This window comes from Caenorhabditis briggsae (assembly GCF_000004555.2).
Source record: "Caenorhabditis briggsae complete genome, chrI, whole genome shotgun sequence".
Taxonomy (NCBI): domain Eukaryota; kingdom Metazoa; phylum Nematoda; class Chromadorea; order Rhabditida; family Rhabditidae; genus Caenorhabditis; species Caenorhabditis briggsae.
Genome location: NC_013489.2, coordinates 12,599,678 through 12,610,779, shown reverse-complemented (window position 1 = coordinate 12,610,779; position 11,102 = coordinate 12,599,678). Strand labels below are relative to the sequence as shown.

General features: G+C 35.4%; 2 protein-coding genes across 2 annotated transcripts; both read right to left on the bottom strand.

The window, feature by feature from the left end:
* Positions 1-3,930: 3,930 nt before the first annotated feature.
* CBG18795 lies at positions 3,931-4,490 on the bottom strand (the record flags this gene model as incomplete). The annotated part of the gene is made up of 3 exons (XM_002646372.1): positions 3,931-3,987; positions 4,289-4,411; positions 4,473-4,490. 3 exons carry the CDS (start codon positions 4,488-4,490, stop codon positions 3,931-3,933), a joined length of 198 nt encoding a protein of 65 aa, XP_002646418.1.
* Positions 4,491-5,401: 911 nt separating this feature from the next.
* CBG18794 lies at positions 5,402-7,975 on the bottom strand (the record flags this gene model as incomplete). The annotated part of the gene is made up of 3 exons (XM_045241364.1): positions 5,402-5,621; positions 6,513-7,304; positions 7,902-7,975. 3 exons carry the CDS (start codon positions 7,973-7,975, stop codon positions 5,402-5,404), a joined length of 1,086 nt encoding a protein of 361 aa, XP_045096580.1.
* Between the last annotated feature and the right edge of the window lie 3,127 nt (positions 7,976-11,102).

Genomic DNA, 11,102 nt, shown 5'->3' with positions numbered 1-11,102 from the left:
TCTGAATTTCTGAATTTCTGAATTTCTGAATTTCTGAATTTCTGAATTTCTGAATTTCTGAATTTCTGAATTTCTGAATTTCTGAATTTCTGAATTTCTGAGATTCTGAATTTCTGAATTTCTGAATTTCTGAATTTCTGAATTTCTGAATTTCTGAATTTCTGAATTTCTGAATTTCTGAATTTCTGAATTTCTGAATTTCTGAATTTCTGAGATTCTGAATTTCTAAATTTCAAAATTTCTGAATTTCTGAATTTCTGAATTTCTGAATTTCTGAATTTCTGAATTTCTGAATTTCTGAATTTCTGAATTTCTGAATTTCTGAATTTCTGAATTTCTGAATTTCTGAGATTCTGAATTTCTAAATTTCAAAATTTCTGAATTTCTGAATTTCTGAATTTCTGAATTTCTGAATTTCTGAATTTCTGAATTTCTGAATTTCTGAATTTCTGAATTTCTGAATTTCTGAATTTCTGAATTTCTGAATTTCTGAATTTCTGAATTTCTGAATTTCTAAATTCTTCAAATTTTTACTCGCAATTTAGGAATTTTTTAAAACTTCCGGTTTTTTGAATTTTTTCCAAATTTCCTAAAAACCAAAATTCCGAAATCCATCACATTTGAACCCATCCATCCAAGAAAAATCTCTGTTTTTAAAAAACAAAAAAAAACTGACAACATAATTTTTTTACATTTTTATGTGATTTTTTATTTTCTTTTTTCTTGTTCCGAGGAAATAGGAAACGACACTTTTGACTCGGATTTGAAATGGCATCTTTCTTGCTTTTTCGGAGCAAATTTCGAGTTTTTGCTCAAATTTCCCATTTTTGGTTTGTATGCTTAGAATGCTTTCTAGAAAGTTTTCGAGAATATTGGACTTTTGGATTTTAAAATTGTTTAATTTCGAAATTCAAAAATTCAAAAATTCAAAAATTCAGAAATTCAGAAATTCAGAAATTCAGAAATTCAGATATTCAGATATTCAGAAATTCAAAAATTCAGATATTCAGAAATTCAGAAATTCAGAAATTCAGAAATTCAGAAATTCAGAAATTCAGAAATTCAGATATTCAGAAATTCAGAAATTCAGAAATTCAGAAATTCAGAAATTCAAAAATTCAGAAATTCAGAAATTCAGAAATTCAGAAATTCAGAAATTCAGATATTCAGATATTCAGAAATTCAAAAATTCAGAAATTCAGAAATTCAGAAATTCAGAAATTCAGAAATTCAGAAATTCAGAAATTCAGAAATTCAGAAATTCAGAAATTCAGAAATTCAGAAATTCAGAATTTCAAAAATTCAGAAATTCAGAAATTCAGAAATTCAGAAATTCAGAAATTCAGAAATTCAGAAATTCAGAAATTCAGAAATTCAGAAATTCAGAAATTCAGGAATTCAGAAATTCAGAAATTCAGAAATTCAGAAATTCAGAATTTTGATAAAATCTGATATTCGGAATTTTCAAAGTCCTGAAATTTAGAAATCCTTGAATTCCAAGAATTTCGAATATTCGGAAATTCTGAAAATCTGAAATTCTGAATATCGAAATTTCAGAAATCCTGAAGCTTCAAAATTTTTATTTAGAAATTTAGAAGATGTCAAAATTACAGAAAATATGGCAAACTTGAATTTTTGGAACTGGACATTTTCAGGACGAAATTCAAAATTAGAATTCCTAAAAACCTGGAAATATAGAAAATTCGGATGTTTGTGGGTCTTCAACACAACGGAAAAAATGAAATTTCCTTTTTTCCCGTTTTTCGTTTAGTCCAAAGAACCAGAAAACACTTGGAAGAAGACGTGAAGTGTCTTCTTCCCCTTCAACGTCTTCTGGAAGAATCCTAACGTCTTCTGAATATTTTCCTTCAGAGAAGGTGTGCGTGACTCTTCCGTCCGTTCTCAAGAGGGTCCTTAATATTGGGATCTTTTTGGAAAAAGAGAGAGAGAGAGATAGAGAGAGAGAGAGAGAAAAAGAAGGATAGAGAGAAATTTCACAAAGTGTTCAAAAATCTTCAGAATACTTTCAGAAGACGTCGCGAAGAAGAAAAAGTAGAAGCTTCTAATCCTTTCGGGATTAACAGGGAGCAATCGGGTTAGTTAGAAAGGGGGTCGGGCGAGAAAAATGAGAAATGGAGAACTATTTGTCAGGGTTCCTTTTTGTTTTGTTTTTGGTTTTGGGTGTTTTTTTGGGTTACTGTAGATAGGGCTTTTGAGGTTCACTGGGTTACGGTAGAGGGGCACCGAGTGGAGAAAGTAGATAATTTTGAAATATTTTGGGTTTACGGTAGATGGAGAACTGAGAATTCTGGAATTTTATAAAATTTGCATGGCTTTCATATTCCTGTTACTTTTGCAAATTCTGTATTTTCCCAAATTTTCCTTATTTTTTGAAATTGTGGATTATTTGGGTTACGGTAGATGAGGAGTAGAAAAAAGTTTCGAAGCTTTGGGGTTACTGTATCTAAACGATGACTTGGAAAAAGGGAAAGAAGAGAGCAAAATTCCAAATTCAAACTTTAATTTCAGAATCACAGATTTGGAAATTTGAGAATCTTAAAAATTTCAGAATTTCAGAATTTCAGAATTTCAGAATTTCAGAATTTTAGAATTTCAGAATTTCAGAACTTCAGGATATCAATAACAAAAAAATCGGGCAAATCCAGAAGTTAGGAAGTTTCGAAATTTCATAAATTTTAGGAATTCAATAATCATCATGAAATTTTGGAATTCAAATGAATCCAAATTTTCAAAAAATTAGAAAATTGAACTCTGAAATCTCAGAATCTCAGAATCTCAGAATCACAGAATCTTAGAATCTCAGAATCTCAGAATCTCAGAATCTCAGAATCTTAGAATCTTAGAATCCCAGAATCTCAGAATCTCAGAATCTCAGAATCTCAGAATCTCAGAATCTCAGAATCTCAGAATCTCAGAATCTCAGAATCTCAGAATCTCAGAATCTCAGAATCTCAGAATCTCAGAATCTCAGAATCTTAGAATCTTAGAATCCCAGAATCTCAGAATCTCAGAATCTCAGAATCTCAGAATCTCAGAATCTTAGAATCTTAGAATCCCAGAATCTCAGAATCTCAGAATCTCAGAATCTCAGAATCTCAGAATCTCAGAATCTCAGAATCTCAGAATCTCAGAATCTCAGAATCTCAGAATCTCAGAATCTCAGAATCTCAGAATCTTAGAATCTTAGAATCCCAGAATCTCAGAATCTCAGAATCTCAGAATCTCAGAATCTCAGAATCTTAGAATCTTAGAATCCCAGAATCTCAGAATCTCAGAATCTCAGAATCTCAGAATCTCAGAATCTCAGAATCCCAGAATCTCAGAATCTCGAGAGTCTCGAATTCCAAAATCTTTTGTTGAAAACTTCAGAAATGGGTCGGTCATTTTTAGAAAAATTAGACCATCGAATTCTCTTTCATTTTTTGTATTTTAGTTTCGCTGTCTTTCCCCAAATCCTCTTCTCATTTCGGTTGTGTTGTGTGTTGATCTAATTAGCATTTTCCCATTCTTTTCAAAATTTATTTTCTGTCTTTTTTTTTTGGGAAACAGAGAAAACACAGAAACTTGATTAAGAAAACAGAAAAAAAACCCGGAAATTTTTGAGAAAACATGAAGGGAAATGGGTAAAATTAGAGGATTTTCTGGAATTTTTTTTCCAAAAAAATGTTTTTTTAATTTTTTTTAATTTTCAAAAAAACCTTTCAAACTCTAGATTTTCTTGAACTTTTGAATAATAACCCTGAATATTAAAGTTGAAACAATTAGAAAATAAAATAAAAACAATGATTTATTTACTTGAAAAATTCTGCCTGAAATTTGTCTGAAATTCCAGAATTTCAGACAAATTTCCAGACAAAAAAGAGCGACTAGTCTAATATTGGTGATACAGAATTGATTGATTTTCAGAGATCAATGAATGTTGAGTGAGCGATTTTCCGATGGCTTCTCACCGCACAGAAGGAATGGCTGAAAATTTTTTTTTGAAAATTTTTAAGTCTGAATTTCTGAATTTCTAATTTCTAAATTTCTGAATTTTTGAATTTCTAAATTTCTGAATTTCTGAATTTTCGAATTTTTGAATTTCTGAATTTCTGAATTTCTGAATTTCTGAATTTCTGAATTTTCGAATTTTTGAATTTCTGAATTTCTGAATTTCTGAATTTTTGAATTTCTGAGTTTCTGAATTTCTGAATTTCTGAATTCCTGAATTTCTGAATTCCTGAATTTATTGGAATTTCAAAATTCCAGCTACAGTAACCCATTTTACCTGTCTAGCAGATCCTTTCGGCACCATAAAAGGTTTGACGACGAAGAGCAAAAATGCATAAAATGCTCCAATGTACCAAAATAGGATGATCGGAGAGGCAATGATGTCGAACCAAGCCAAACGCTGAAAAATTTTGAATTTTAAGATTTTTTTGCATTGGAGCGCATTTGCATTTTTAACTCACTTGATTCGAATACACCATTTTTCTTCACGTTCTCTGGTTGCCAAGAAAAAGCGGGAAATACCAATTCTGGAGACGTTTCGAATTCCACGTCTCCAAATTTTTCTAAAATTTGGGAATAAGGAAAAAGAGTTCACGTTATGATACTTTTGGGATACGGTACCTATTGGTCCCAATTCTATTTGGGTTCCTCTGATTCGGGTTACTGTAGTTTGCGTGACTCAACGTGGGCGGAACATAGCCGTATTTGGGATTATTTTGAAGCACATGCTGAGCTGAAAACATGATAATGCTCAAAATGCAATTTTCAGATTTACAGTACCGATCAATAACATCTACAAAAAATTATTTTCAGTTGATTTTTGGGACATTTTGAAAAGGCACGATTTTTATGATATAGGCGACCCTAGAAGCTTCTGGTGGGCTAGCGATGAGCTTGTTTCCGAAAGAACGGTCTGTTGCGGCCTTGTCTTCGACCGCCTTGGTCTAATTGTTTCATAAACAGTGCACAATTGGACCACCACTCTAAAAATTCCATGCAATCTACCGTAAATACTCTAATAGAACGCCGTCCCTAACTTTTAAATTTGGGCCAATTTACCTCGGTTCCTGTAAAAGATATCAAAAAGTGGTCTACTGACAAAATGTTTATCATAATATCAGCAACATTTTGTTTGTTAACCACTTTTTGATATCTTTGACAGTAACCAAGATATACAGGCTCAAAGTTGACGATCTGGGAGGGCGTCTTCTATTAGAGTGTTTACGGTCACTCTTCTTGCTGATCTGTATGTGTTCCTTGTCGCGCGTTTGGGAATAGGCACCGCCCATCTGAGCCTTTTTTAAAACGCAAACAATTCAATTCTCAAATTTCAGTCATTTTGGACTAAAAACAGCTAAGTAAAAAATTCATATGAAAAACAAGAACAATATTAATCAACAATTCGTCCAATCGTTCTGAGATTCGCATCACTCCAAACCATGACAAACATCTTTTGTGTAGGTTGGAAACTCGGACCAGTCGTCGCCTCGATTACTGTAGCTCGAAGCTCATCTTCTTCTCTCGTTATATCCAATGCAACTGTATCTCGAAGCGCTTTGATATTGGGAAAGTGACTCTCGGAGGAGAGAAATGCGTTTCGTTCAGCGGTTCTGAAAATACGCAAAAAATTACACGAACCGTAAAAGTTTCACATTTCTAGCTCACCTGGGGGCCAAGATAAGGTCATCTGAAGTTAAGCTTGAGAGACGCAGACGGTTATGGTGGCTATCTGTCTGCGTCTCTCACTTCCAAACCTTCAAATCGATGTATCTCAGCTCTCAGATGAGATAGAAAACTGAAAATTTTTCCGATTTTATCGATTCGAAGTAGAAGTATTTTCAGCGGTGTCTAAAAAGTCCGAAAATATTGGAAAAACAGATTTTTCGGGGAAAATTGAAAATTATGATTTCAGTAGTAAACCACATTGAGCAAAGAAAATAATAGAATTTGATGAAAAAAATCACATTTCCAGCTCATCTAGCATCTGAGATACAGAGCTTTGAAGTTTAGCTTGAGAGCCGCAGACAGTTAGAGTTGTCTCCTTGTCTGCGTCTCTTACCTGCAAATCTTCAAACGGCTGTATCTCGGCTCACAGATGAGCTAGAGAGCTGAAAATTTTACAGATTTTATCAATTCGAAGTGTATTTTCAACTGTGTCCCAAAAATTCCAAGAATTGTAGACACACAACATTTTAAGGAAAAATTGAATAGTATGATTTCAGTAGTAAACCAAATCGAGTGTAGAAAATAACAGTTTTTGGTGCAAAAATACATTTCTAGATCATCTGAGAGTCAAAATATGGTCATTTAAAGTTCGGTGAGAGATGCAGACAGTTAGAGTTTTCTTCTTGGTTGCGTCTCTAGCCCCTGAACTTCAAACGGCTATATCTCGAGTTCTCGAGATGCTAGAAAACTGGTTATTGGATTGAATGGTTTGGTTTTTAGACTATTTTCAAACAAATTAAACGTTCCAAAATTGCTAAAAGCTTGGAAAAACTTACGTTAAACTGGTGGTATCACTTTCTATGCCAGTAAAAATCATCTCGCGGTTTCGATCCGAGTACTTGCCAAGCTCGAAATCTCCAATCTCCATTTCCCGATTCTTTCCAGCTATCCAAGCCTTCAGAATTGTGTTTACCTGATGCAGTCCATCTCTCCAGATAGATATCACTCGTATTGGTGGCAGTTCAGAGAAATTCACCCAGCTATAACTCCCAATGATCAGCTTTTGGATTAAACTATCCTTATCTCCATTCTTCTGGTACTTATAGATACTGATTGGTAAGCATTCCACATTTAGACGGAGCACCTTTGCTCTGAGATTCTCCAACAGGAACTTCAGATCTTCAGGCGTCACACCTTCCAAACGATCGTTTCCTATATCGATTTTGTCATAGACGTAATTAGATTCCAGTTGAGAAACAACACCATCGGGAATAGCGTAGAACTTGCAATCGAAGCAGTTTTGAATATTATGAGAGCTTGTAAGATGTCTCAGGAGCTTTCCGAAAAGAGCGACCGCATCTCCGTCAGCGCTTAACACGAAATGCGTTTGTGGAGGATAATGGGTTCGTTTAACTTGAATAGCTGAGCCTTCCAGCTTCCATACAAAATTATTGTTGTCTTTAGAGGATGAGTAGAATGGTATTTCAAAGAACCAGGCGCCACGTGGAAGCTTTCCGACACGAACGGTAATATGGGAGGCTTTTACTGTAATTAGAATCGAGCTAAGGTTGGCCTTGTATAGTCCCAGAATGCAGCTGGCTCGTTTGGAGAGAACGGACAGGTGTAGTCTGAAAAAGCGGGATGTTTAAAGACGCGTATCTCAAAAACTAGATTTTCACAGTTTAAACATTTTTGATAACTCGCTTGGTTTTTGAGATATGCGCCTTTAAAATTAAGATATAATAGAAAACCCTGTGGGTGCTTTACCTTCAAAGGTGCGTATCTCAACAACTAAAACAGCCATCAAAGAATTGATCATTATAAAAATGTAGATCATGAAATACTACAAATTTGGATAGTTGACCTATACTTAATAGCATTTGTAGTTTTAGAGATATACGCCTTTAAAGTTCGCGGAGCAGGTGGGTGCCTTACCTTCAATGGCGCATATCTCAAAAACTAGAGATTTTATCAAAAATGTGTAAACTACAAAAATGTAGTCTACAAAATTTAAAAAAATTTTACAATTTAAACATTTTTGATGACTCGTTTAATTTTCGAGATATGCGCTTTTAAAGTTGGTGCGCCCAACGAGGTAGCGGATGCCTTACCTTTAAAGGCACATAACTCACGAACTGTTTTAGCTTTCAAAAAGCTGTAAACTACGAAAATTTATAGAATTGAATTTTACATTTGTCTTAAATCAATTTATTCATTAAACATACCTCTCGTCTAGGGACATTTCTGATATGATCATCTTTTTAATCAGGATCGGCATACGGTGAAGGGATATAGGCATTTTGATAGTTATTGGATGAATATAATTAATTTAATAATTATGAAAATTTTAATTGTTGGAATTATTGGTATTAATCGAGTAGGAAAAAGACATTAAAAGGGGCCAAAAGATGAGTGGTGAGGAACAATACGGGAAGAAGAGGTGGCCAATCTTGATGACGTGGCAAATAGAGACAGATGAGGTCATCTGCAGGGGTCCGGGGGGACATTGAAGGGTTACGTGCCTCGCTTTCACCCTAATGGTCCCTTACAAGAAAGATGACTGTCCTCAGGGCCTGTCTATGTAACTGTTTGGCTATTAGAATGAGTGTGTGTGTGTGTGTGTGTGTGGTTTGAACACCTTCTAGGAAGGTCTTAGCCTTATGGGCTGAGGCTATGTCCGCAGCTAGGCCGCAATTAAACGATTTTTGAAAGCAAGCTGAGCGACCCTAGGACGTCATATCTGGCTTATTTGCCTGTCTATGATTTTCTGGTCTACACAACTGTAAATTTCAGGTCCCTAGCTTCAAAATGAGTATAAACAAGGCATGCTTTGGAACATTTTGATTTTTGACCCAAAACTAGTTCGGTCCATAACTCGGTCAGTTTTGGTCCATAGTAATTAAAACAAAATTTTTCGAAACAAGCATGTTTAGAGCTTCGAAATGAGTATAAACAAGGCTTACTTTGGAAAACTTTGATTTGTGGAGCTAAAACTTGTTCGTACCACTCGTACTAGGATAGTTTTGGTCTCCGAATTTACTGAACTTTTTTTTTTTGAAAAATCGAGGTGTGTAAGAATTCTAGTTTTATAAACTTTATTAGATTTGAACAATAGACAGAATTGGATGGTAGTAAGGGCAATTAGGACAGGAGGAGGTCTATACAGGTGAGACAAGAGGCAACAGAGCAAATAAGCGAGAGAGTACACTAAACAGAGAGAGTGCTAAACAGATTGGATTGTTGTCTAGAATGGTTGCAGGTGACGTGGCAGATGGACAATTTGCTTAGGACAGGTATGTCTCCCTCTCCTTTTTGTGTGCTCCCTCACTTTGATGACGTGGCAGACCTGTCTCACCTGAAGGACCTCCTCCTGTCCTAATCGCACCCATTATCTTCCCCACTACCACCCGATTCTACCTTCCCTTCTCTACTCTATTATTTCCAAATGGGTCGATTCCCATTGCTTAAATACCCACGCGTGGTTCAGGAGGAAATCCTTCGTGAAATCGATCCTTGCATATTGTGAGTTTCAAATTCGTACTTCAAAAGCACGAAAAACTAGATATAGCGCTTTAAAGATATAGAGGTGAGAGACGCAGACAGCTAGACACTCTAACTGTCAGCGTCTCACAAAGCCAAGCTAGAAATTTGATTTTTGCACCAAAATATTTTATTTTCTATGCTCAATGTGATTTACTACTGAAACCATAGTTTTCAATTTTTGCAAAAATTTTGTGTTTCTAAAGTTTTTGGGCATTTTGACACAGGTAAAACACACTTCGAAACAAGACAATATGTGTGATTTTGAGCTTTCTAGCTCATCTGGGAGCCAAGATACGGCGCTTTGACGATTTGGAACTAATGCGGCTCGACGGCCATCCGTTGCTCTAGCGATCTCAAAAATCGTGTCCTGCGGTTGGAGGCCAAATATTTGGATCGTTTCTTCGGAGCTGAAAAAGTATAGTTTTAGCTTTTTTCAGGGTGAGTGCACTTTGAGCCCATATATCGCAGTTCCTGGAAGAGATATCAGAAAACTGCTAACTGATAAAATGTTGGTGATATTATGATAAACATTTTATCAGTTGACAGATTTTCGATATCTCCCTCAGAAGCCGAGATAAGTTGGCTCAAAACCCACATACAGGGCGGTATTCTATTAGAGCAAACATACACACATTTTAAGCTCATATATCTCGATTACTGTATGAGATATCAAAAAATTATCAACTAGTAAAATATTGCTCATATTATTATTAACGTTTTATCAGTTAACAATTTTTGGTAGCATGTACAGGAGCCGAGAAAAATTGTCTCAAAGTAAAAGGTCATTTGAAAGGTCAGCGATTACGGTAGGCTTTCAGGCTAATTTGGCTACATCTTTGTTCATAGACCAGACACCGTTTTAGAAATAGTATCGTTTTGCAGGAATTAAAACGTTCTATCAGATAAGATTGTTTTGGTTCCAAAAAATTGATCCTAATAGGACCCAGACTCACTTAAACTGCGGCTGCAATTCTCTCTCGACACTAGCCAACAATCCAGGACAAAGAAGGCACCCCTCTTCGGTATGAAATTCAAGACGTTCCAATTGTTGGTTCTCCCCTTGCACCCATTTTCTTATCACTTGATTTATCAGTTCAATTTGATTCTGGTCCACTTGACATTTAATGGATTCGATTCCAGTTTGAAGGACGTTTGGAAGATCCATCATTGCGGGATTCAATAAATGGATTTTTCGGATTGGCTCATCAATCTGGTACTGTTGATTTGGGAAAGTTCGCACATTTAGATGCAACTCATTTGGAGTTGTTTCTTCCANAAATTTCAAGTGTTCCGGTGCCATTTCAATGGTCCTGTAGTGGAGGCCTCCCTCCTTAAATTGGTCACCTACCATGATTTTATCAAATTTTANTGACTTTTTCCAAAAAAAAAAGTNTAAAAGTTCTGGCATATCATTCCTGATGATCCATTGGACTTCTCAACTCTCAAAAAGCTCCGCAAATGGGTATCCAGGTTTTCCAAGGCATCATGTTCCGAGATGCTTCTCAGCGGACACTGATACCAAATTTTGCGTAGGACATCATCCCACATCATGATACGAGATTCAATCGGAATTCGGTTGACCTTCCATCTACGGAGCCAATACCTTTCTTGAAACTGACCAACTTCAATGAGCAATGACCACTTGTCAGACTTCAACTCGATTGCGATACATGTGAAATTGATCTTGTAGGTGATGCTAACCGTCTGGATTTTCACATTAGAGAGCAGATTTTTGAATCTGGTTGAGAAAAACGAAGTTGCGGCCCTAAAACAAGTTTTTGAATTTTTAATTTGTTCGTTTATTAGAAAATCCATCAAAATCTACACAAAACAGTGAAAACACCTTGTTTCTAGCTCATTTGGGTGCAGAGATACATCGCTTT